The 27279-nt window shown below is 44.3% G+C and overlaps 1 protein-coding gene and 1 non-coding gene across 6 annotated transcripts in view; both read left to right on the plus strand.

Moving 5' to 3' along the window:
• Positions 1-27279, plus strand: part of DOCK11 (dedicator of cytokinesis 11) — a 203363-nt gene that overhangs the window by 143230 nt on the left and 32854 nt on the right. For all 5 annotated transcript variants that reach the window (XM_029930644.1, XM_029930646.1, XM_029930645.1 and 2 more), the window contains 9 exons: positions 1331-1397; positions 3213-3260; positions 4728-4870; positions 6286-6401; positions 8928-9065; positions 13694-13876; positions 17733-17846; positions 20884-21099; positions 21188-21245. In XM_029930644.1, coding sequence (XP_029786504.1) covers positions 1331-1397; positions 3213-3260; positions 4728-4870; positions 6286-6401; positions 8928-9065; positions 13694-13876; positions 17733-17846; positions 20884-21099; positions 21188-21245 — 1083 coding nt within the window. The remainder of the gene's footprint in view (positions 1-1330; positions 1398-3212; positions 3261-4727; positions 4871-6285; positions 6402-8927; positions 9066-13693; positions 13877-17732; positions 17847-20883; positions 21100-21187; positions 21246-27279) is intronic.
• TRNAK-CUU lies at positions 2097-2169 on the plus strand. The gene has a single exon. It is a non-coding gene; the product is annotated as a tRNA-Lys (tRNA).

Raw genomic sequence — 27279 nt, forward strand, 5'->3', positions numbered from 1 at the left:
CTCTCCCCCTCCTCCCCCTTCCTGCCCCCCTCCTCTTTTTTAATTCTCCATAAGTATAAGTAGCTATTTGAATGCAAAGAAAGAAGCAGGTCCAAAGAGAAGTATATGTGATAGATTGTAGGGATTTTTATATCTGAAATAGTTCGATATATGTGTGTGGACATATGGTTTAAAAATATTCATATTTTTAAGAGTTTATTTAAGCAAAAATTGACTAGAATCAGGTAGCATGCAATCTAGCAGATAAAATTCCCAAGGAACTATAGAAAATGAAAGACTTTGTGGCACCTGAGTGGCTCAGTTGGTTGAGCATCTGACTTCAGCTCAGGTCATGATCTCATGGTTCGTGGGTTCGAGCTCCGTGCCAGGCTCTGTGCTGACAGCTCAGAGCCTGGAGCCTGTCTTTGGATTGTGTCTCCCTCTCTGACCCTCCCCTGCTCACGTCTCTCTCTCTCTTTCTCTCTCTCTCTCTCTCTCAAAAATAAATAAAACATTAAAAAAATTTTTTTAAAAGAAAAGGAAAGACTTTTATAGGCAGAAGGGAGCTGGGACAAGAAAGTTCATACAAGGACAGAAAACGGGTTGGTTATTGCCAAGTCCCTCTTCTTTAGGGGATGCCGGGGCTCTTCCAGGCAGGTCGCCTTCCTAGTGCTGACCAGGCGATGCCTAATTGACCAGTTTAAGAGTCCATTCCTGGGAGCATGGTAACTGGAATTGTCTTGGCTTGGTGATGTGGGGCTTAGCATAAGCAACTCCTCAGCCTGTTGTTTTGTTTTTAACCCTGTGTGTGTGTGTGTGTGTGTGTGTGTGTGTGTGTATTTACGTGTTACCAGGACGTCAGAGTTTATAACTCAAAGACAAAGAGGGGAAAAAAATCTCTCTTCTAAAGCTTACAGTTCTCAAACTTTTTGGGTCACAGAGCCCTTTGAGTAGCAGGCAAAGGTACTTGACTCTCCCTTGGAAAAATATACGTAAGCACACCCTGTTGCATACAGTTTGAAGTTCATTAACCCCCCCCCCCCGCCACGTGTTTCCCTTCCTCTGTCTTCAGGGATGATATGAAGATTAGTTATCAGCCGTCCAAAGCAATATTTACAAAGTAAATAAAAATAATTGTGAAAAGAATGACAGTTGAAGCAGTACATTTGGAAATAAGTCCACCAACTACAGCGTGTGTACCGGGCAGTGAGGTGGGAGCGGAGGGTACAGATAAAACAGCTGGCTGTGAGTGGATGGTCGGTGAAGCGAGGTCATTGGTACTTTGGGGTGCACTGTGTGCTGTTTGCTCTACTTATTTCAAGATCCACCACTTTATTTATTCCATTTTCAGATACTCTCTTAACTTACTGGAATAAAGTGTCTCCTCAGGAGCTCATAAACATTCTCATACTTCTAGAGTAAGTTATATTCATTTATTTTCATAAATGTTCTCCTTATTTGGGGGCTAAAATAATAACCCTTTTTTTTTCCCAACAGCGAATTTGCTAATAACGTAGGAAACAGTCAACTATTTTGGTAGCATCAAGGCTGGCCTGTAGGCTCTTCACACAGATAGCAGATGACATGGAGGCCAAATACTTAGGAGATCACAGAAATTAGCTAAGACTAGACTGTCCCTCAGCACAGCAGCAGTCTTGCTGCGATCTGGAAAACTAGAGGTGTCATCAGCTGTCCGAAAGCATTCATTTGGAGCGAATGCTGGCTTAAGGGAACAGCTTCAATGGCTGGGATTTGGAATTTGTACTCCTCTGTAGAGCTGAGTAATTCGACCAACGTCAGAAATGTGTGTGTGTATGTATATATACATATGTATGTATATATGTTATGTTATGTATATTATATGTATATATACGTATGTGTATATATTATATGTGTATATACATATATGTGTGTGTATATATTATATATATGTACACACACATATATAATGCATTTTCATTCCAAAGCAGTTGGGGGGAAATCCAGTCTTGTGCCCTAGGTCAGGGTGGGAAGTTGCCCTAGATTGTTTGCTGAACTATTTGTACATCCTTATTCAATGCTAAAAGAAAAATTAGAATGAAATATAAGAAATTTTTAAATACATAGCACACAGGGACGCCTAGCTGGCTCAGTCAGTAGAGCATGCAACTCTTGATCTCAGGGTCGTGAGTTCGAGTCCCACGCTGGGCAGAGAGCTTACTTTAAAAATAAATAAGTAGCGTGCATAAATGATGTTTCTTGGTGCGTGTCTTTCAAAACAAAAAGAGACTAATCCACGCATGCTTATTAAAGGCTTTTGAAATTTTGCAGATGTCAGCAAACAAAATGGCAGTTAAGGTGTTTGAAAACACTATACTGGGGCGCCTGGGTAGCTCAGTCAGTTAAGTGTCCGACTCTTGCTTTCAGCTCGGGCCATGCTCTCACAGTTTGTGAGTTTGAGCCCTGCATTGGGCTCCGGCTTCCGAGCTCTCAGCGCGGAGCCTGCTTGGGATGTTTTCATTCTTTTTCTTCTCTCTCTCTCTCTCTCTCTCTGCGCCTCCCATGCTCATGTGTGCTCTCTTTCTCTGTCAAGATAAATAAACATTAAAAAAGAACTATACTGAAACATTTACTGATGAAAATATATGATGTTGGGGGTTTGCTTCAAAAACCAGGTAGGAGGTAGGGAGAGTGGAGGGAGAGCAGGGAACACGTTCAGAGTAGATGTTGAACAAGAATGGCCATGAGTTAATAACTGTTGGAGCTGGTGGGTGCTGGGTACGTCAGAGTTTAGCGTGCAGTCTTCCTGACTGACGTATGTATTTGAGATTTTAAATAATAGAAAGCATTTTAATGCCATTATCAAAATATAGCAATTGCTCCAATTTTTAGGACTTTAGAAGCTCCTCTTTAGGTATTATTGGCTACACCAGAGATCTTTGCTGTGAAACGTTAATAGAGCACAATGTAGAATCACCCTTTGCATTAACAGGTTTTGTTAACTGTCGTTAGAATTGTATGTGTGAAGACATGGGGGCTTTTTGGTGCTAACGTGGTTGTAGCAAATAAATCTAGAAAGATGTAATATCACAAACCCACAAATTGTTACGGGTATATGTCTGTATACCAAAACATATTGCTATAATATGGTTTACGTGGACCATTCTTCGTAACACCCGAGTTTTCAGATATCACGTCTTAAAATGTAAAGTGCGGTAATATCTTACTAATGTGCTTTTTTTTTTTTCTTCTAGAGTATGTTTGTTTCACTTTAGATATATGGGGAAAAGAAACATAGCAAGGTAATTCCCACTGCAATTTCCACTTTTCCCCTTCTCTTCCACTAGAGGGCAGTCTCGATCCCAGCCTGTAAAACCTAGAGTGTTCATTTTGAGTTCACATGAAGGTACCCATGATTTATTTAATATACCTCAACTCAAAGTGTAAATTAAACTAATGCAAACCAATACTTTTTTTAAGCTTTCCAAAGGGTGACGGTGAGCCTGATACGCAGAGTTTCTGTTCTAATCCTAGAGCAGATGCTCGTCTTTTCTGAAAGAGGCGAGAACGGGCCTAGATCCAGGGGAAGGCAGGAAATCATAAAGTGGGGCAGCTGTGAGGGGGGTATTTCCAGCAACAAATTGTCAATATTGACTTCAGCTACTAAGGTAAATAGAAATCCCCAACAGCAATTGGGACCTGCCTTCTGTATCAGCTCTTTTCTTTTGGTTACCTAAGTCTTAATGAGGTAAGTACTTCAGAAAATGTGTGAGGGACCCTAAGGAAAAGCTTACTTAGTCCAGTAAGTTATATTTTAGAGGTAGAGTTAAAGAGCTCAAATAGAGTTCTTTTTTAAAAACTTTAAACTCCATGGCACTTCCAAAAACTACTTTGGGTGTCATTTCTTGCTCACTTTCATGAACATCTAAGAGTAGGTCATTCAGGTGACGATTTCCACCGTCTTTCCTCATCCCTTGGAGCTGGTGTGGCAACTACCACCGTGAGCTTTCACCACCACGATCCTGCTGATTTTCACACTCCGTTTACTAGAGGAGAGTCAAACTCCTTGTCTTCCTTAGGTCTTCTGTGACCCAGCTGTAATTTTGTTAAATGGAGTCTTAAAACTGAAGGGGAACAAAAATGGGCAGACCCATTACTAGACATGGTTACAGGGTAAAAGTTTCCGATCCAGATTTAACTCCAGTCCAGCAACAGAAGGGATTGGCATGCATTCTTGCACACCTAACCCCAGGAACTCTCCCCACCGCATTTCAACTCTGAGCATCCCCTCTCACTGTTTTCTCGGACTCCTGCCTTTCCCCACCTTTTGAGAAAAGACTGAATCTTCCTGGAGTGTTGGCCCCTTGACTCTGATGTTTTTGAGAAGGAGGGAAGTAAGAACCTTTTCTTCCCCCTCAGTTCTTTCATTATATTCTCAAAGTAAAAGCCCTTTTAAATACACTTTAAGGGGCCCCTGGCTGGCTCAGTCTGTAGAGCATCTGACTCTTCATCTCAGGATTGTAAGTTTGAGCCCCACGTAGGGTGTAGTGATTATTTTAAAGTCTTTAAAAAATAAAAAAATAAATACACATTAAAACTCCATACAGTTTCCAGTGATGCCTCATTCACACCAAGTAATAGTAGTTGATAGAAAATTGAACATAGTAGACTGTTTATGTGGCAACCTAATTGCTTATGAGTTTTTAAAAAATCTAATGAAATCTATTATTAGACTACTCCTATTTCCTAACTTTAAAATTTATTTTAAGGGTGCATGATGCCTGGCTGTCAAAGCACCTTGGGATAGACCGAAAATCGCAAACCATGCCAGCTCTGCGAAACAGATCAGGAGGAATGCAGGCCCGACTCCAGCATCTTAGTAGCCTGGAAAGTTCCTTTACACTGAATCACAGTAAGTAAAAATGTGGGTAGGATACCCATTTGAAGCATACACGTAATCCTATTTAACCTTAAAGCTCTTCTAGGTTAAATCACCAGTCCGACTGGAAATGACTTTACTTTCATGGGTATATCTGCGTGCCTTTGTGTTTATATACGGTCCTTGCACCAAACATGGATGTCTATTAAAATGTGCATGGATTTTCCAGTGATTTTAGGTCATGGTGAAAAACCACCGCTAGTTCAGTCTTAAAGAAATGAACTTTTTCTCACTAATTGCTGTTCTCATATTATTTTACACTGGATAGCATTCATTCCCACTGTTAAACTTCAATGCAAATAGTGCCATCTTTTTTTTTAAGGACTTTCTTTTTTTTTTTTAAGTTTATTTATTTTGAGAGAGAGAGAGTGCGCGAGAGCTAGCATGAGCAGGGAAGGGGCAGGGAGAGAGAATCCCAAGCAGGCTCTGAACCCTCAGCATGGAAAATAGCATCTTGATAAAATAGTATACGTAAAATCTGTTTAGTGTATATAATGTCTGTCTATTCGGTGATTTTTAAGGGATCATGCATACTGAGCTGACTGCAGGAATCGAAGAACTGTAAATACTATTTTGACAAAGGTCTGTTTCACACGGGTTGGAATATTGACGTGGAGAATCTGACTGGGAGAGAAATGTTGTGCAGCTGGGAAAACCAGAGGGCTCTGTAAATGGAAGCAATCCTCTAAAAAGCAAATAGTAATAAAAAGTCAAAGAGAAAACTTTCATTTCCATACAGCCCTCGGGAGGTCACAGAAAAGGAAGCCAGCGATGCTGGTTTCGTAATAAGGACTGATAATAAAAACAAATGTCCTGAGCAGATGGATCCTGAGCTAATAATAGACTCAAGACCTTTAAAAAAAAAAAAAGCAGCACACGTTTACAGCCTTCAGCTTTGTTCCCGTTGCTTGTAAAAATACAATGGACCCACTTCCTTCGGTTGGCCTAGTCGCTTTGTTTCCTTTCTGATTTTGAAAGCAGCCTCCTACCGTTGGCATAATTGAAAACCTCTGCCCATGGGGCCGCGCCGTATGTGATGTAGCTGCCTTTCTATTTCTCGTTTTTGTGCACATAATTTCCTGTGTCATTGCTAGTTACGTCACCGTAGCTCATCACTGAAATCTGGTCTCCGAAGACGTGGGCACGTAGTTTAGTGTCGCAGAGCTGTTAATACAGAGCTGACGTTAGAATTAGCGGAGTGGATGAAGAAGGATCGTATTTGATTAAGGAATAAATACAGCGACACTCATTACGTCTGCAAGCATCCAGAGCGGCTTTCCTTCTCACTCGTCTCCCTCCGAGTCTTCGGGGAAGAAAAAAAAATCATTCAAAACTGTCATGTGAATCTCTGCTTTGGGGCAGTTTTAATTTACTTTTCTAAACCTTAGGTTCTGCAACGACCGAAGCGGATATTTTCCATCAGGCGCTTCTGGAAGGCAATACGGCTACCGAAGTGTCCCTGACAGTACTAGATACCATCTCGTTTTTCACCCAGTGCTTCAAGGTAAAAAGGAAAAGTTAGAATTCAGCTGGTGTCATTGCAAAGAAAACAAGAGATGCCAAGTAATTAGTCAGAGGCAGCAGAGTGTAGTGAAAAAGCCCCGAAGGAACAGTCTGGAAACTTACACGACAGACCTCAGTTGCTGCTGTGTGACCTTGGGAATTCATAGAGACTCCCTGACCCCCATCCATAAAGGGAGAGGTTTGGGTTAATTTGCCCTTAAGCTTCCCTTCCGCCTCTTGAATTCTGCTGTTTGACTTTTGTGTGTTTAAAAAACCGTTTTCCGTCATACTTTTATGAATCATCTACCCAGTCATTTTTAGCACCACCTAGGACTGAGTCCGTTTGCCCAAATGCCCCTCGTGATGAGGTGCTCTGCCGGGGCTAGGTGACGTCCAGGCCAGCTTGCTGGCTTCCCTGGCCACGCGCCTAGCGCTTTTTCTCAGATGCCTGCCCCTCATATAAACCATCCTTGCCGGGACTATAGACAAGGGGAAGGTCAAAAGCCGGGATCTCGCAGGGTTGTGAGGGCAGTTAAATAAGATAACGACTAGACAGCTTTGAAGAGGGAAAATCACCTGACTGTAACAGAATGTAACATCAGTGGGAGAACTCAACATTAGAGAATCTTGCCCGTTTTTCCTGAGTTACCCGGATCGATTCTTTCCTTCCCTCTGTGTAATTCAGTTCGTTGCTTCAGCCCTGCAGATTTACCATGGAAACCTGGCCAGGGTTTTTTGGGCCGGGAATTATGATCCTTGACAACAGAGTTAGATACTAATAAGAAATAGACTACGGAATTTGTTTATCAAGGATTAAGTATGTTATGAGTAAAATGCAGCCCAAATTCATACTTCTTTCTTGACAAACGTGTCTTGGTAGAGGTCAGACATCATCTTAGGTGCTTTACAAATACTAACTCACTTTTTATTGTGAGGCTGGGGGTGGGAAAGGGGAGTGATTGCAAATGGGAGCCAGGGCGTTTTTTGAGGTGATGAGAATGCCCTAAAAGTAGATTGTGATGGTTGAACACCTCTGTAAATTTCATAAAAACAATTAAGTCATATATATAAAATAGGTAAGTTAAAAAATTTTTTTTACTGTTTATTTTAGAGAGAGAGAGAGCAGAGAGAGCACGAGCAAGGGAAGGGCCAGGAGAGAGAGACACACAGAATCCGAAGTAGTCTCCAGGCTCTGAGCTAGCTGTCAGCACAGAGCCCGATGCGCGGCTCAAACCCACGGACTGTGAGATCATGACCTGAACCGAAGTCAGATGCTCAACCGACTGAGCCACCCAGGCGCCCCAATGGGACATAAACTATAACTCAGTAAACTTAAAAATACAAATATGACATTGCGTTTCATCCTCAGAATAACTCTGTGATACAGATACTGTTATTATCCCCCTTTTAAAATAAGGAAACTAAGGCTTGCAGTCGCCTAGCTGGTCAGTGTCAGAATCAAGATTCAGATCCGGGCGAGTCTTCCCAAGAATCCATGTTTCTCACCACAGCACCCTGAAGTAGTGGACTAAGGAAAGAACCAGAAAAGTCTTATGCCATGCAGGGATTCTAGCTCTTGATGTTACCATCAGTTAGCGCTGTCATAGTTTTGTGTATTATTTTTGTTTTTTTGTTGTTACTTTGGGTCAAATTGTAACACCCTAATTAGTTTCTTCAGGGATGGTAGGCCTAGAGAAGTTAATCAGTGCTTAAAAGAAAAGAAAAGAAAAGAAAAAAGAAAAAGGTTCACAAACCACTAGTTACTTCTCTACAATTTGTTGTTTCTTTTATGTCTCTCTCTTCGAGGGGTCAACATTTTACATAGTGTGTTCAGTTGTGGTGCCCCTTATTATCTCTTTTCCAGGAGGATTTAATTTATGACCAGTAGCTAAATACATCTTGTACTAGACAAACTTGTAAAAGTAAATTGGATAATAGACTTTAAAATAGAAATGATATTTTTCTTAATTCTTACATTATTTAGCCTTCCTCAAAGAAATACAAAGGCTGGTTACCTTGTGTCCATTTTTAATTCACTGATTTCTTCATTGAGGAGCAGCCTGGTGAATATTGCATCATATTAATAGGTTAATAGGGACGCCTGGCTGTTTCATTCTGTGGCGCATGTAACTCTTGATCTCAGGGTTGTGGGTTCAAGCCCCATGATGGCTGTCGAGATGACTTACAAAGAATAAAATCTTTGGAAAAAAAATATTAAGCGGTTCGCAGAGAATACTCTTCTCTTACTAGTTCTGTATTTATGGTGTTACGTTGGAAAAGTAAGTTTTTTCACCTGTTTAAAGTGGTGGAATGAAGTGTACATGTAGGTTGTGTGGTATTTTAAGATTTCCAAGTCGAAAGATGGCACAGATGTCTTTAAGTTATATCACACTTTTTCTGGAACTTTCGGGTAGTGGTCTGATAAACAGGTGTGGGTGAGGGCTCCCCCGATGAGGGGCGCTCTCTCGTTGGGGGAGGGGCAGCATCAACTGTTTCTGCAAAATGGATTTTTGTTGTCGTTTCGCAGAGCCAGCTTTTAAATAATGATGGCCACAACCCATTAATGAAAAAAGTATTTGATATCCATCTCGCTTTTCTTAAAAATGGACAGTCTGAAGTGTCACTGAAACATGTTTTTGCCTCACTGCGAGCTTTCATCAGTAAGGTAAGGCGAAAAGCTTTCTAGCTGCTAGTGGGCTCCATCCGCGGCGTGAAGAAAAGAGGGCCACGGTGATCGTTGTGATGATGCGTACCAACCTCAGAATATGAAGCCATCAAGCGTTGCCTTTGTAAGTACGGGTGCAGAGTAGCACAACACACGAAGACGACCCAACCAAGAACCCCTTACAATCTGAACAGGCATTTTGCTTTTTTTTAAATTAAAATTTTAATTAATTCGTTTATTAAAAAAATTTTTTAATGTTTATTTTTGAGAGAGACAGAGTGCGAGCAGGGGAGGGGCAGAGAGAGAGGGAGGCACAGAATCTGAAGCAGGCTCCAGGCTCTGAGCTGTCAGCAGAGAGCCCGACGTGGGGCTCGAACCCACAAACTGCAAGATCATGACCTGAGCCAAAGTCAGAAGCTTAGCCGACTGAGCCACCCAAGCACCTCTATTTATATATTCTTTTGTGAGAGGGAAGCGTCCCCCATCCACGTGTGGGGGAGGGATAGAGGGAGAGAGGGAGAATCTTCAGCAGTCTCCACGCTAGGCACACAGCCGAGTGCAGGGCTCCAACTCACGACAGTGAGATCCAGAGCTCAACCCAAAGTCAAGAATCAGATGCTTAACCGACTAAGCTCCCCAGGCACCCCTGTGCTTTTTGCATTTTATTTCACCTTGTCATTCCTTCCGTTTATCAGCAGGCTCCTTTGCAAAATATCATTTTCAAATTACCGACTTTGCCAGTGTTTCTTGTAGTTTGCTTCTTTTGAGAGAATTCTTGAGACGTTGATGTCCTGCCTATGGGAGTCCTTCAGTCTGTGCTCAGATGAATGAATTCTGCCTTTCAATGCTAGTTGTGTCTGCGGGCTCTACGTTTTCAAGCTGCTGATGTCATTTCCACAAAAACCTCAGACCAGGCTTTTAGGAATAAATAGGACTGAAAGCGGTAGCAAAAATTGGCTTCGGCTCTGCTTTTGATAGCTTTTAAACGTAATGAAAAACATTATAACCAGGATGGAGTTAAAATGATGGAAAGCCAGCATCTAGGCCTCCACTCTGGCATGTGTACTCCAACCAGACCAAGACATTCAATTCATTGATTTGCGTAGCGGGATGGCGAAGCGTGGAAAACTTGTTTTTGTCATCATTCTTTGGATGGCAGCCTATTGCATTTAGTTGATAGAGAACTGAGATGGGATTGAGGGTTGGCTTTTTTTTTAATGTTTATTTATTTTGAGGGAGAGAGAGAAAGAGTGTGAGCAGGGAGGGGCAGAGAGAGAGGGAGACACAGACTCCGAAGCAGGCTCCAGGTTCCGAGCTGTCAGCACAGAGCCCGACATGAGGCTCGAACTCATGAACTGTGAGATCATGACCTGAGCCGAAGTGGGATGCTTAACCGACTGAGCCACCCGGGTGCCCCGAAGGTTGTTTTTTTTAATTGCCCCTCCTTAATGTAATTTTTGAATTAAGAAGTATATGGAGAACTGAGTTCAACAGAAGCACATTATAAGAAGCTAGAGGGAAGAGATTCAGAAATATTTCATTGACCACTTACTGGGTAGGTACTTGTTGGTGTCAGGTACTTTGTCAGGGACACAGTCTAAGGGCCTTTTGTCCAGTAGAGGCAAACGCATATGCACAGACGCGCGTGTATGCACATTTCACCAATACCATTAGAATAAAAGAAGTCAGTATAGGGAACCGAGGGTGCACTGGGGGAGGGGCAATGGTCTAATTTGGCAGATGTTTCCCTGTAGCAGTAGCGATAGAACTATGTATGGACTGAGCAAGAGAGGAGACTGAAGCGGTAAATGGGGACCAGATCACTGTGGACTCATTCTAGGGATTAGACTCCCCCTTTTAGGCATCAGGAAGCATGAAAGCAACACAAACAGATCTGTGTTAAGAGCAGCTTGGTGCCAACGGGGGGGGGGGGAACTCTCTCAAAAGTAGTATGGAAGGTGGATTAGTGACAATACTAAATAAAGGTGGGAGAAAGAGTTACTACAATAAGCTTGTCAAGAGAAGAGGACCTAAAATAAGGCAGTGACCGTGGAGATGGACAGTCAGAGGCAGACATAAGACGTGGGAGGAAACAGAACTGATAGGATTCGGTCATCAGGCCACCGAGTGGATGGTGGAGTAGGGTGGCTGGTGTGAGATAGAGAGAAAGAACTACATTTGGGGTAAAAGCTACGGAGTTCTGGTTTGTGGATCTGTTGAGTTTAAGGTGCCTTGAGTCTGTCCAGTTAGAGCTGTCAGGACTGGCAGTGGAATGTGTGGATCTTCGCTGTTGAGAGTGATCTGGGTTAGAGAGCTAGACTTGGAGTCGTCCGTTGGTCCATCCGTCCATACATTCTGGATGTACCAAACACCTCCTCTCTGGCACTGTACAAGTACATAGACTATGTGACATAAATAAGTAAATAAGCTCATAATTACAAGTTCTAGGAAGGAACCAAAGGTGCTAAGCTAGAGGACAAGGATTTGTGGGAGATCCCTTACGTTAGGCTGGCTCGTTCCTTGTAAAATGAGACCTTAAATACGGAAAGGGGGCAGCTATTTGAAAAGCTCAAGGAAGAACACTCTGAGAAGGATCGTGCATATATATGCAAAGGCCCAGAAATTCTGGGAACTGAAAGGCCCAGTTTCCCGGGAACATAGTGAACCAGGGAGATCAGAAGCATACAAGTGGTCATTGAAGCCGGGGAAGTGTTTTAATTTCCCCTGGAGAACATGTAGAGAAGACACCCCCACTTCCTGCCGACACACAAAAGGTCAAGAGCAGCACATTGGAGGAAAACCACATGGAAGGGGCTAGAAAAGAACTCCGTGGAAATGAGAGGGGAACAGTCACAGAAGTAGGAAGAAAGGTAAAAAAGAAGGCTCTCCTAGAAGCCAGAGGAGCAAAAAGTTTCAACATTATTATGAGGTATGGAGTGGTCTGATAAGATGAGGAGGAAAGGAAATCCGGTGGGATTGGCAGTTAGGAGGTCAGTGATGATTTCGGGCATTGCCCGCTCCGAGGAGTGTGATGGAGGTAGAAACCAATGATGGTGGATTAACTACACCGCTCCCATGCCCTCCCTTACACCTTTATTTTCATCCTAGAGAGTCCTGCCCAGCAGAATTTGGTCCAATCTGGTGAAACGGTTGATGGGATTTCCCAATCAACAATCAGAAAACGTTCATTAAACATTCATTATCTGCATAGCATTGTACTCAGTGTTAAGGCGATTCAAAAGAAATCATTCTTGGGCAGGGGAGGGGAGCACCTGGGTGGCCCAGTTGGTTAAGCATCCAACTTTGGCTCGGGTCGTGAGCTCACAGTTGGTGGGTTCAAACCCCATGTTGGGCTCTGTGCTGACAGCTAGCTCACAGCCTGGAGCCTGTCTTCAGATTCTGTGTCTCTCTCTCTGTCTCTGTACCTCACTTGCTCACACTCTGTCTGTCTGTCTGTCTGTCTCAAAAATAAATAAACATTAAAAAGAAATAGCTTCTTGGGGCACCTGCCTGGCTCGGTCGGTGGAGCATGTGACTCTTGAGTCAGGAGTTCGAGCACCACGTTGGACATAGAGATGACATTTTTAAAAAAATTGGTTCCTATAGTGTGGGTTTAAACTCAAGATGCCCAAGGAATAATGTTGAAAGGGTGGCCCTCTAGCCTCACACTCCCTGAAAAAAATCTGTTGTGTGCCCTTGAAGCAACTTCCACTTACTTAGACATATAAGCATGGGAGACTGTAAGAAGCCTGTGTTATAGTGAGTAGTTTATCTTCCACAAAGCAGACCGATACATTTTCAGACCACTTGGCCGTTTTGACAACTGAGCAGAACTTTTGTACACTCTTTCTAATGCCAAAATGTGTCTTACTCAACACTATTTATGAGTAGAAGACACCGTGTTTATGTTTGTGGGCATACCCTTTGCTTATACCCCAGTTTGTTAAAACATCAACTTTACTTGCTGAATAGATTCCCACGATAATTATCTCAGCATTTGGGAGTTTATAATATAGGGAACTGTTGAAATACAAAACAAAAGAGTAAATAATGCAGGTTGTCCTTCCCATTGTCAAAGCCCAAAACTGAGACCAAGCAATCATTCATCATTATTGGGGTGCCTGGGTGACTCAGTTGGTTAAGCGTTTGACTCTTGATTTCAGCTCAGGTTATGATCCCAGGGTTGTGGGATCGAGCCCTGCATCAGGCTCTGTGCTCAGTGTAGAGCCTGTTTGGGATTCTCTCCCTCTTGCCCACTCTGCCCATCTCCTATGCTCACACATTTTCTCTCTCTCCCCCCACCTCAAAAAAACAAAAAAAATAATGCAACAAAAACAAAAGAACCTACTTATCATCTTTTCCAGACCATCGTGAACTCTACTCAGATCTGTAGCATTTATGGTCCATCCCGCACATTTGTGTCGTGACCTGTCCACCGACTTGAATTGTTCTGTTATTACCGCGTGCCAGTCTCTGGTTCGCCGGAGCAGAGCCCCAGCATTACATTGGTTTTGTATCCTCAAAGCACCCAGTACAGTTTTGAGTAAGAAGGTCATAGGTGTTGGATAGACGAGTGATTTGGGGGCTTGGGCCTTCAGGTACTTACTTCTGTTTTTCCTATTCTTTAGTTTCCCTCGGCCTTTTTCAAAGGAAGGGTAAACATGTGTGCCGCATTTTGCTATGAGGTTCTGAAATGCTGCACCTCGAAGATCAGCTCCACCAGGAATGAAGCGTCTGCACTTCTGTATCTCCTGATGAGAAACAACTTTGAGTATACCAAAAGGAAAACCTTTTTGAGGACACATCTGCAGGTCAGTGAAAATCAAAACTCCTCTTCTTTCTTCTATCCTGTCTTTATCGAAGAGTGAGTGCAACAAAGCAAAATACCTCCATCGTTTTATATCCACTCAATGTTGACGTGATAGTTTGGACGTAATTGAGTTAAGTAAAATATATGGACTTGCACCTGTGTCTTTTTACCTTTTTAATGTTTTTTATTTATTTTTGAGAGACAGAGACAGCACGAGCAGGGGAGGGTCAGAGAGAGAAGGAGACACAGAATCTGAAGCAGGCTCGAGGCTCTGAGCTAGCTGTCAGCACAGAGCCCGATGCGGGGCTCGAACCCACAAACTGTGAGATCATGACCTGAGCCGAAGCCGGATGCTTAACTGACTGAGCCACCCAGGCGCCCCTCTTTTTACCTTTTAATGTGGCTCCTAGATACTTTAAAATACATATGTAGCTCACCTCTTTCTGTTGGACAGCACTGCTCTAGATTGTAGATGTTAAGAGTCCAGACTCTAGTTCGGATTCCCAGATTCCCACTCACTGTGTGACCTTGAGCGACTTCCTTAGTCTCTCAGTGCCTCAGCGTCTTCATAGGTTAAAGAGTGGTTAAATGTCTGTACCTACCTCATAGGGTTTCATGAGGATTAAATGAGCTGATGAAATACCAGACAGAACATTTGTTAGAGCAAAGAGCTGGTTAGGTCCCGTACGGTACCGTGACAGGTCACTTAGTTGTTTTTCACGTCCCAGCATGCCCGGTTCGTAAAGAATGAGAGACGGCTCAAGGTTTAGTGGAAAGCATGGGCTTTGGAATCAGACCTACCTGGGTTTACATCCTAGTTCGGCTACTTGCTTCCTAGGTGACCCTAGGCGAGTTGCTCCATGTGCCTTTAACCGTTTGCCTCATCTGTAACATGAGGCCACGCGAAGTTCACCTTGTGCGGTTCTCACGAGGTGGGTGCAGGGCCAGGGACGGGGCCTAGCGTGCACGTAGTAGACAGTGCATGGTGGTTGTTACTAAACATCTACATTTCTGGGGCACCTGGGTGGCTTAGTCGACTAGGTATCCAACTTCAGCTCAGGTCATGATCTCACAGTTCGTGGGTTCGAGCCCCACATCGCGCTCTCTGTTGTCAGTGCAGAGCTTGCTTAGGATTTCTCTGTCCCCTTTCTCTCTCTGCCTCTACCCCCTCACACACACTTCTGCGCCCTCTCTCTCTGTCACTCAAAAACAAACATTAAAAAAATTATTTCAAGGCGCACCTGGGTAGCTCAGTCAGTTAGGCATCTGACTTTGATCAGGTCATGATCTCGTGGTTCATGGGTTTGAGCCCCACCTCAGGCTCTGTGCTGCTAGCTCAGAGCCTCTGTGTCTCCCTCTCTCTCTCTGCCCTTCCTTGTTCATGCTTGCTCTCTCTCTTTCTCTTTCTGTCTCTCCTTTTCAAGAATAAATAAGCATTAACAGTTTTTTTTAATTTAAAAAAAATTTACATTTCTTTTGCTTATTTGATGACACAGCTCTGAACTGAATGACAGTTAGGACTTCTTAAACACAGTAGGCATATTTGTGCCACGGGCAGTCCTCGGCCACGTTTCCGTCATCACTGCCATAGTCGGATCCGTTGAAGTTGTTGATTGGAGTGTGGGCTATAAATGGGAAACAACCATAAGCAGCTTTCTAAAAATGTCCTCAGTAACGGGACAGTCTGATAGAGGTGTATGCTTCCTGTCGAAGTCTGCCATGTAGGGGGGCAGCTGGGGGGCTCAGTCAGTTAAATATTCAACCTCGGCTCGGGTCATAATGTCACAGTCTGTATGTTCGAGCCCCGTGTTGGGCTCTGTGCTGACAGCTCGGAGCCTGGAGCCTGCTTCTGATTCTGTGTCTCCCTGTCTCTCTGACCCTCCCCCACTTGCTCTCTCTCCCTCTGTGTTTCAAAATAAAGACATAAAAAAATTTTTTTTAATCAGCCATGTAGGACCTTCTGGATATAAGGGCTGGCGTTACATATTAGGGCTTTGACTCTTTGCTTTTATGAGATGTCACTCAAATACCACTTTCCCCAAAATGGTTCTGCAGTAAAGATGCCGCTAATGCCTGAAATTCCCCACGAAGGTCCATTCTTCTGGGTCAGAGCATCAGTTCGTGCAAGTCACTTGTTGAAATGTAAATGAATAAATGTGAAGAGTTCATACCATTTCTGGCATATAGTAAGTGCTCAGTAAAGAGTTAACTCAGAGTCCGATTATGTCTCTTCAGTCCTCATAAGGGCTCTCTCAAACAGTTATTGTCATCACCCCCATATTACAATTGGGGAAAGTGAGGCACATAAGGGTTCCATAACTTCCTGAAAGTCACATGGTGAGGAATTGATAAAGTCAAAATTTGAACCGAAGGCAATTGGACCCTAGAGCTTGCGCTCATTGCTCCTACAGAGGCCTACTTCCCGGGAGTGGTCAACACCTTAAGTGGATCATTTAGGTGATCATCCAAGGGAGCTTGAGAGATTAAAATTCCCATCAGAGGCCCTTCTGTCCTCCGCTGTCTAAGCCAGTCAGACCTCCAGTCCAAAGCCAAGAAGGGAGCTGAGGTCCTGGAGTTGCGAGTGTGACACATTGAAACACCAGTGAGGGGCGCCTGGGGGCTCAGTCGGGTGAGCATCCAACTTCGGCTCAGATCATGATCTCACGGTTCGTGGGTTCGAGTCCCATGCCGGGCTCTGTGATGACAGCTAGCTCAGAGCCTGGATACTGTCTTCAGATTCTGTCTCTCCCTCTGTCTGTCCCTCCCCTGCTTGTACTGTCACTCTCTCTCTCAAAAAATAAATAAAACATAAAAAAGTTAAAAAAAAACGATATTGAAATAGACCAGTGAAAGGCAGTGAGAAACCATCAAAGACAAATGTCATTTATTCCTGGCTAGGCCAGACCTACTCCCTGGCAGAGCATGTTCAGAGTGGGGGCCTGACCACCATCGTTACTAGGTCATGATTTGGAAAACCATTTCAGATCAGGCTGTTCAGCTCTAAACCAAGAGAAGTCCCCATATCATTTGTAACCAGGATCTTTGTCTAAAGTTTTTTTTCTGTTTTTTATTTATTTTTGAGAGACAGAGAGAGACAGCACGAGCAGGGGAGGGTCAGAGAGAGAGGAAGACACAGAATCTGAAGCAGGCTCCAGGCTCTGAGCTAGCTGTCAGCGTGGGGTCGAACCCATGAACTGTGAGTTTATGACCCAAGCCAAAGCCAGATGCTTAACCGACTGAGCCACCCAGGCGCAGTAACCGGGACCTTTGGAGTTGGTCTTGTACTAGAAGAATTTAAACCCCTCCTGTGTGAAGAGACTAGATTAGGATGGAACTGTGGGGCATTTAAAATTTTTTTTAAGTGTACTTATTTATTTTGAGAGAGAGAGGGAGAGAGAGGATACCAAGCAGGCTACGCTCCATCAGCACGGAGCCCAATGCAGGGTTCGATCTCCCAAACCATGAGAACATGACTTTTGCCAACATCAAGAGTCTGATGCTTAACCAAATGCACCCCTGTCGGGCATTTTTAAAAGAAGCACTTGAGGGGCGCGTGAGTGGTTCAGTCATTCAGGCATCCAACTTCGGCTCAGGTCATAATCTCGAGGCTCCAGCCCCGCCTCGGGCTCCCTGCTATCAGCACAGAACCCACTTCTGGTCCTCTTTCTCCCTCTCTTTCTGCCCCTCCCCTACTCATGCTCACTCACTCTCTCTCTCTCAAAAATAAATAAACATTTAAAATTTTCCCCCCCCAAAAAAAGCATTTCATACGGGTACTTATGGGCTCCTACAGAGATGAAAATCGGCAGCATTTGTTCAGAAGACATTCGAAAACCACCATGTGCTTCCTCCCACAGATCATAATCGCTGTGAGCCAGCTGATCGCCGACGTGGCACTAAGCGGAGGACTGCGATTTCAGGAGTCTTTATTCATTATCAATAATTTCGCCAACAGTGACAGACCTATGAAGGTATGTGCTCACCACAAGTAAGAAACTAGGACCACATTCACTGTCGGAGAAGTTTACCCTCCTGCCTGACTCATATTGGAGTCACGGCTTTTGATGGCACAGGGTGTATACACAGTGTGAATTTCATGAGTCAAGGCTCTGTCTTGTACAGCATCCAGAACCTTCTCTTCCATCTAGCACCATCAGTCTGTACCCCCAGAACACTGCCTGGTACATAGCAGATCTTCAGCATTAGTTGACTGGATGGATGTATGACTATATTGTGTATACATAGTTGTTCGAGCTGGTAGGATTGGCCTTTTTTCCCAAGCTTGGTTTCTACGCTTGCTCAGAAAATCCATGGGTTCTTTTTTGACTCTCACTTGGCTACTGGTACCATGTATAGTATTGGTTAACGAAGCACTGAGTTTGAACTTTCACAAGATCTCACGTAGAGGAGCCAACAGCTAACTGCCCCATTGCCAATAAAGGAGGAATAACCCAGAAGGGATTCCTTACCCGATAGTCTTCTGAGTCTCAAGAATGATCTTTGCACCTATGATGGCTTGCTGTATATATGTTTTGGCAAACCCAAGGCCAAGGCTGTCATTCTCTGACAGCTGGCTGGGGCCAAACGCAAGACCCTGACCACTGTTCCTTTTTCTTCCCCCGTGTATTTAGAACCTAATGCATTGTAAAAATTCTATTGTCTCGGGGCACCTGGGTGACTCAGTCGGTTAAGTATCTGACTTTGGCTCAGGTCACGATCTCACAGTCCGTGGGTTCAAGCTCTGCATTGGGCTCTGTGCTGACAGCTCAGAGCCTGGAGCCTGCTTCAGATTCTGTGTCTCCCTCTCTCTCTGCCCCTCCCCTGCTCACTTTCTATGTCTCTCAAAGTAAAATAAAGACATAAAAAATTTTTTTTAAATGCGATTGTCTCATTGCATGGAAAACAGGTTCTGATCTTCCGTGATGCGTACGTGCAAGAGCAGAATCTTTTGCCTGTTGCAGACTTTCCCTCCCCAGGGGGTCATCCCCATTCTTGGGAAAGGTCATCCTCCAGGATAATTTGACAATATTGTGAAAAACCGTAAGGAGAAAATAAAAAGCTCACAGTCACAGCATACTTGATGTTTGGGACGTGTAGAATCTATGTACCAAAAATAATTCCCATAGGAACGTTGTTTAGACTGGGAAAAAAAAAAAACCCTCGGCAAAAAGAATGCTGAGTAGTGCCAGCCGTTCTCAGTCTGGGAAAGTTTGCTTTTCAGCCAGTTCTACTGGTTCCCCGGGAGATCAGCATATGCTCTAACTAATCCCAGGAGCACAGAAATATTTTCTGTCATTTAGGATCTTATACTCAGAGAGTTTATTTTACCACTGTGACCATTCTTAATTCCTTGGTACATAAAATTTGGCTTTTTCATGACTCATTTCTGAAATGACCTCACTTTATTCTGGTAAGGCTGTCATCACTAATAAACCCTGTTACAACAAGTTTGCCTTCACCCCGGTAAATGAGATGGCTATCAGGGTGTAAGAAGGAACTCGGTTATATATAATTATTATTTCTGCAGGGAGCAAGAAGACACTTTGAAAAACCACACTTTGAGAGAAGCTGTTATTAACTCTTTAGGGTTTTCTGCAATTCACAACCTTTTAGCTGTAGAAGTGGAAATTGTTATGATATTGGTATAAGGTCTTTACCTTAGTGTGTGTGGCAGTTAGTGGACAGGATAGGTATGTGTGGACGGAAAATTGGCTAAGATCATTCACTCTGGAACCAGAAGGTCTGGGTCTAAATCCTGTCTCTACCACGTAAGCAACTGTGATGCTTTTGCCAATCCATTTACCGGCCATGTGCCTCAATTTTCCTTTGTCAAATGCTACTTATTTCATAGGGTTGCTACAAAAATAAAAACCTGTAAGGCACCTAAGACTGTTGCCTACTACATAGTGAGCTGTCAGTGTTGAGTTACCATTGTAACTAACATCTCCCGAGAATGGCGAATAACTCTCCTGGCTGTCGAATTTACTGTGGACCAGTAATTGTTCAGTACTTTCCAGTACCGCTGGGAAGCTGGAGTTCTGAGCCAGGGAGTCCGGCTTTAGAATCCATGCTTTTAAGGCCTTTGAAGCCAGAGCTAATGGGACATTTTGAAAAGAATTAATTTAATTTAAACGTCTTTAGGGGTGCCTGGGTGGTTCAGTCAGTTAGGCGTCCGACTCTTGATCTCGGCTCAGGTCATGCTCTCACAGTTCGTGAGATGGATCCCCGTGTTGAGCTCTGTGCAGACAGTGCAGATCCTGCTTGGGATATTCTCTCTCTCTCTCTCTCTCTCTCTCTCTCTCTCTCTCTCTCTCTGTCCATCCCCTACTCACGCTCTTTCCCGTGCACGCATGCTCTCTCTCAAAATAAATAAGTGTTAAAAATAAAGCTCTTTGGGGCGCCTGGGTGGCTCAGTCGGTTAAGCGTCCGGCTTCGGCTCAGGTCAGATCTCACGGTTTGTGGGTTCGAGCCCCGCATCGGGCTCTGTGCTGACAGCTAGCCCAGAGCCTGGAGCCTGCTTCGGATTCTGTGTCTCCCTCTCTCTCTGACCCTCCCCTGCTCGCACTGTTTCTCTCTGTCTCTCAAAAATAAATAAAAAGCATTAAAAATTAAAAAAAATAAAGCTCTTTATCTTTTTATATTTATTTATTTAATTTTAGAGAGCATGAGCAGAGGAAGTGGCAGAATGAGAGTGAGAGAGAGAGAGAAAGAGAGAGAGAGACTCTTAAGCAGGCTCCGTGCTCAGTGCAGAGCTCAACACGGGGCTCGATCCTAGCATTCTGGGATCTTGACCTGAGCCGAAATCAATAGTCCGATGCTCCACCAACGGAGCCACCCGGGTGCCCCGTAAAAAGAAGACAAAAAACAAAGCTCTTTAGACGTGTGATGCACCAAGAACTGTAACAAGGAATATATAGGTCATGTGATTCCCAGGATTGGGTGCCAGGGCTTAGAGCACATGGGTAATATTGATAAACATGTCTTCGTTTTTGTTTGTTTTGAAATTAGGCAACTGCTTTTCCCACAGAAGTCAAAGACTTGACCAAGAGAATCCGTACTGTCCTTATGGCCACGGCTCAAATGAAGGAGCACGAGAAAGATCCTGAAATGCTAATCGATCTGCAGTATAGCCTCGCCAAGTCCTACGCAAGCACCCCGGAGCTCAGGAAAACCTGGCTTGACAGCATGGCCAAGATTCATGTCAAAAACGGAGATTTCTCAGAGGTGACCACTTCAGACGTTTCCTAAGCACACCCCTACAGAAGGCTCTGGAACGTGTTTTGACCGCTCTTTCTTTGTCCTCCTTTTCCAGGCAGCGATGTGTTACGTGCACGTGGCAGCTCTGGTCGCCGAGTTTCTTCATCGAAAAAGTAAGAGATTTCTGTTCTAGAGACAGGGCGGCGCTCCGCAGCCTGGTAGTTTTTCTCCTTGGAGCTTGAGCAGGATATACCATTGAGCTCCGAAAACCGTGTTCACCTTGAGCCGCAATCGGTGTTCAAACAGAAGTTGTTACAAAAGAAAACTGGCATATTCGTTTTGCCTTCTGCTTTCATTGAGAGTACAAGAATAAGTTAAGTCGCACAGGGCCCGGCATGACGCCCACTGTTTATTTTCCAAGACTGTCTCCCTGGAGGACAGCCACATATCGAATTCTTCTCAGGGCTCATGAGAAGCTCTGGTTAATACAGCTCCCTTGTTTTCCCCTCGTCTGTCTCAGCTTCACCAGAGACTGCACACAGGTTACATCTCTGTAGCCCCTCTAGTGCAGCAATACTTTGGTATTAAAGGGGAGTCAGGGGGCGCCTGGGGGACTCAGTCGGTTAAGCGTCCGACTCTTAGTTTTGGCTCAAGTCGTGATCTCATGGTCCGAGAGTTCAAGCCTCGCATCGGGCTCTGTGCTGCCCATGTGGAGCCCACTTGGGAATTCTCTCTCCCCCTCTCTCTGCCCCTGCCCTGCTCTCCCGTGCTCACTCTCTCTCTCTGTCTCTCTCTCGCGCGTGCTTGCTCTCTCTTTCTCTCTAAAAAAATAAACCTAACAAATTAAATAATAGGGAGTCAGCACATCAAGAAAATGTTCCTGTATTCCCCCCCTCAACAATTTGGCATCTGTCCGTGGACAGAAGTGCCTCTGTGGGAGCCGTGGATCCAGCACGTGTCGTGGCTTGTCAGCTGGCCCGAGCCCTTCTCAGCTGTGGTCTGCGAGCCCCTGGAGAGCCCTGTCTTCGATAACCATCCACAGACCAGAGGACCTTGGTGGACACGTCCAGGAGGCCCTTTGCAAAGCTCCAGTGTGCTGTCGGAGCAGACCAAATACAAGTTCAGATGCATCGCAGAGGGCGAAAGGAACAATTTGACTTAACTCACGTCACCCCTTCCCCAAGGGGGCACAGCTCCATGCTCAGGGAGACCTTCTTGCCCATGATTCCTTCGGCGGAGACCAAGGGGGTGCATGTGAGTGGGCACTGGGCATCTGCAGCGGTACAAGGCCTGCCAGAGGGGCACATCTCTCTCTCGCCCCATCTGGGGTACGGCTCATGAGCTGCATGCCGAGGGGCAGGGAGAGGTGTGAGTACATCACACTCCTAGAGGACCTTAAAGAGACATGGGTCCTACTAACTGCATTGCAGGCTCCGTCTAGAAGCCTGCCGGCAATGCACTAAGGACACGGAGCTCATGGATTCCCCCACCCCCACCCAGCCCACGGGCACCTTCAGTGCTCTGTGCATCTAAACCCCGCACGTACTTTTATCCTAGAGCCAGTTCCCTGCGTGTGCTCCTGATGGGTGATGAGACCAGGCTTTGGCAGACGACTAGAAAGCCATCCAGAAGATGTGGGCCACTAAGAGACCACAGCTTGAGTGTTAGCACTTTGGCCCGGTGTGTTGCATGATGGGGAGAAGGCATACAAGCTTCAGCAATCTGCTGCAAAACAGGCGCCTGGGTGGCTCAGTCGGTTAAGCGTCAGACCTCAGCTCAGGTCATGATCTCAGTTTGTGAGTTCGAGCCCTGCATTGCGCTCTGTGCTGACAGCTCGGAGCCTGGAGCCTGCTTCGGATTCTGTGTCTCCCTCTCTCTCTGCCCCTCCCCAACTTGTGTGTGCTCTCTTGCTCTTTCGCTCTCTCACTCTCACTCTCGCTCTCTCTCAAATAAACATTAAAAAAGAAATCTGCCACAAAAGGGAGCAATAAGTGTGAAGCCAGTGTAACCATAGGAGGTCCGTGAAAGCCACAGACTCCCTAGCAGGACAGATGGAATGTATTTCTCTCCCAAAGTCAGTCAGTAAACATGGTTGGAGGTGACTGCTTTTTCAGATGCAAAGATGGCCATGCAAAAGACTTCAGAGAGCAGGAAAAATGAAGGAAACCTGGCACCACCAAAGGCTCCCGATAATCTTCCAGTAGCCTGTGCCAAAGTCCTAGAGATCTGCAATTTACCTCATGAAGAATTCAAAATAGCTATTTTAAGGAAGATTAATGAGCTATGCTAAGACAGAGAGTTCAGGGAAACCAGGAGAACAGTACCAGAACAAAACAGGAAGTTAAACACAGGAAATTAAAAAAAATTCTGGCATTGAATACAACGGATGAAGTGAAAAATTCAGCAGCATTGCAGACAGAGTGGATGGAGCAGAAGAAGTAATCTGTGAAATACAAGCTGGGACCTTTGATTTTTTGTCCTCAGTGGAGAACAAAGACAAAAGAAAGGGAAAGCGTGAAGAAGCCTCCGGGCATGATCTTTGGGATAGCATCAAAAGAAGCGAGCTGTGAATTCTTGGAGTCCCAGGAGAGGCGAGAGAGGCGACAGAAAACTTTTATTTCAAGAAATAATGGTTGAGAGTGTCCCACATCTGGGGAGAGCTTTGGACATCCACATTCACGAAACTCATAGATCCCCAGATCACTCAGAGAGCTTCTCTAAGACAGATTTTAATAGAACCATCAGAAGACCAAGAACCCCAAGGCAGCAATCGGAAAGAAGTTGGTCACTGGCAAGGGAGCCCCCATAAGGCCATCAGTGGATTTCTCAGCAGAGCCTTGCAGGCAAGGAGAGAGTACGATGAAGCATTCAAAGAGCTGAATGAAGGAAACTGCCAGCCAAGAGCACTCCAGTAAAGGTGTCCTTCAGAAATGAAGGACCGATAAAGACGTTTCCGGGCAAACAAAAGCCGAAGGAGTCCATCCCCACTACACCTGCCAGGCAAGAAAGGCTGAAAGTGGTTCCTGAAGCTGAAATGAAGAGATGCTAATTATAACACAAAAACATATGAAACGGACCGATCCATAAGAATGGATAAAGAACCTGTGGCACATATACACAATATTCAGAGAGAAGGAAATCTGGCCACTTTGGGCAATATAGATGGACCTTGAGGGCATCATGCTAAATGGAATGAGTCAGAAAGAGAAAGACCAACACTGTATGATCTCACGATCATGAAGCACCTAGAAACTCACAGAGGCAGAGAGTGGAATGGTAGTTGCCAAAGGCCAGAGGATGGGGGAAATGGGAAGATGTTGACCAAAGGGTACAAACTTGAAGTTAGAAGAGGAATAAATTCTGGAGATCTAATGTACGGCACAGTGATTTTAGTTAATACTGTATTACATCCTTGGAAGTTGCTGAGGAAGTGGATCTTAAGTATTTTCATCACCCCTCGAGATGGTAATTACGTGGGCGGGCATTCATTTCACAATATACATGCATCAAATCAACACACACCTGAAACTGACACGGCGTTCTAATTCAGCTGTGTCTCAACCGAGCTGGTGGGGAGGTGGGGGTGGAGAAGGAAACAAAAAGGGAATCAGTGATCTTGAAGGGTTTCAGGGTTTAGATCTAATGCAAGGATCTGCCCAAAAGCTTCCCTTTCCCAAACCAGTATTGTCAACTACTGTAAAACTATTCAAATAGCAAAACGGTGGAGTTAGCAACCTTCCACTATCTAGCATAACGGCCGAGCTGTTTCCTTTCTAGCAGTTGAATGAGTAACATTAAGGCGAAATGAAACCATCCTTTGGGAGCCCTGTCACTCTGGTTTGATCTATGAGAACACAGCCGTGTTTTGTTTTGTTTTGAATTCCTACAGTTAACATAACACATAGCTTCCATTTTACATCTAAGGCTCAGTTTTTCATTGCCTCATATAATAATACCACCCATGTGGGGGGAACCTCTTTGGGCAAAGAGTCATCCCAAGCACGGTGTCAGGACTAAAGTGTAGATTCCTTTTACTTCTATTTTTTTATGATTTTTTAAATGTTTATTTATTTTGAGAGAGAGGGAGAGAGAGCGTGCACGAATGGGGAAGGGACAGAGAGAGAGAGAGAGAGAGAGAGAGAGAGAGAGAGAATTCCAACAGGCCCAAGGCTGTCAGTGCAGTCTGACTCGGGACTCGACCTCAGGAACCTGAGGCCTGAGCCAAAATCAACTGACTGAGCCACCCCGGCGCCCCTTTTTTACTTATATTTTAAATTAACACTTTCTGTTTGACACTGAAATATTTAACAATCCATGTGTTTGGAGTTGGTATACTCTAGTTTTCTCCTTTGAGTACCTGGACTTGGTTTAAAAAATTTTTTTTTTTATTTTTGAGAGACAGTGCGAGCAGGGGAGGGTCAGAGAGAGAGAGAGAGAGAGAGAGAGAGAGAGAGAGAGAATCTGAAGCAGGCTCCAGACTCTGAGCTAGCTCTCAGCACAGAGCCCAACGCGGGGCTCAAACCCACGAACCGTGAGATCATGACCTGAGCCAAAGCTGGACGCTTAACCGGCTGAGCCACCCAGGCGCCCCTGGACTTAGTTTTAAACTGGAACAATAATACTTATTAAACAAGGACCCATTTGAGGTTCTTTTCCCTACATCACCAGTCTGCCTGTGAAGTTAGTCAAAATCAATATTGAAATTGTCCACCTGCAGTTCCAAATAAACTGATATGAGAACTGTAAACACAGTAATACATTTTGAGGCGTCATTTTCAGACACATGAGGGCTCGTATTATCTCCTCTTTTGAATTAGAGAAAGCTGCGAAAAGATTTTTATGTCCACAGAGTATGAAACTACACCCTTTAGATACTGAAAATTGTTAAATATATTAAAATCTTTCTTCCCTAGATTGTTTTTCCCAGAGGTCCAGTAGGCCTTAAAATTAAGCAAAAATCAAGAATTATTCATCTTCATTATCAGTCCTTAAACTTGGAAAATATAAGACTGGACAAAATAGCAACTGAAATAGAAAGTAAATATTGCTGCGGTTTGTTGGACATGGGCTGGAGACAGGCAGGCTGAACACCAAAAAAGTGTGACGTTTTCAGTAAGTGGAAATAGTGCTCTAAAAAAGTTGGTGGTGTTTTTTTTTTTTAAGTATAGTGGACACACGATGGTACATAGTTTTAGGTGTACAACATGGCATCGTGATTCAGCTTCTCAGTGTGTTGCGCTGTGCTCACCGCCAACTTGGCTACCGTCTGTCACCCAACTTGGCTACCGTCTGTCACCGTACAAGGCTATTACAGTGCCACTGACTATGCCCTGTGCTGTCCCTTTGATTCCCTGATTATTCATTCCGTAGCTGGAAGCCTGTATCTCCCGTTCCCCTTCACCCATTCTGCCCCTCTCCCCATTTAAATATTTACTTCATAACACCCCAAGGTGTTTAAGAGTTTATCTTTCATATAAATCAAAGAGCCCCTCTCCGAGTAGGAAAAAATGTTTTGCATTTACCAAAACATGTTAACTTTTGGAGTTCATGTATTTATTTATAGGCCCCCATCTATTTTTAAACCTGGAAAATCCTTCTTGCTTAAACCAGCAGACCTTATTCTAAGGGGCGCCTGGGTGGCTCTGTTGGTTAAGCATATGATTCTTGATTACCGCTCAGGTCACGATCTCACGGTTCATGAGTTCGAGCCCTGGCGCCGTCAGTGCAGGGCCTGCTTGGGATTGTCTCCCCCTTCCTGTCTCTGTGCTCCCTCCCCTTCTCTTAAAATAAATAAACTTAAAAGAAATTTTAAATGGTGGTAGTAGTAAAATGCTCAGGGGCCTCCCACCCTCAGCTTTAGTCACTCAGATGATCCAAAACACCTTCCTTTGGTGATTAGTTGATTAAACTATGATAGTTATACCGATATACACTAGTAATTGAAAACACAAGCTCAAAATTTAATCTGTTAACCTGTCATCCAGCCTGAGAACTTCATGGTCTAGATGAGAGCTGGCTATTTACAGAGTAAATACAGCGCTGGGGGAGGAAAGGTTTTATTAGCACTTAAGACAGACTGACTTCACAGAAATTCTTGAGCCATTCCCCAACCTGATGTGTTCTACTGTTAAGCATCCTTTGACAATGAAGACAGAAGGGAAGGACAGTTAGAGTGTATTTAAAATCTTGGACGATGTGGTATATATA

Source organism: Suricata suricatta, chromosome X (assembly GCF_006229205.1).
Source record: "Suricata suricatta isolate VVHF042 chromosome X, meerkat_22Aug2017_6uvM2_HiC, whole genome shotgun sequence".
Taxonomy (NCBI): Eukaryota; Metazoa; Chordata; class Mammalia; order Carnivora; family Herpestidae; genus Suricata; species Suricata suricatta.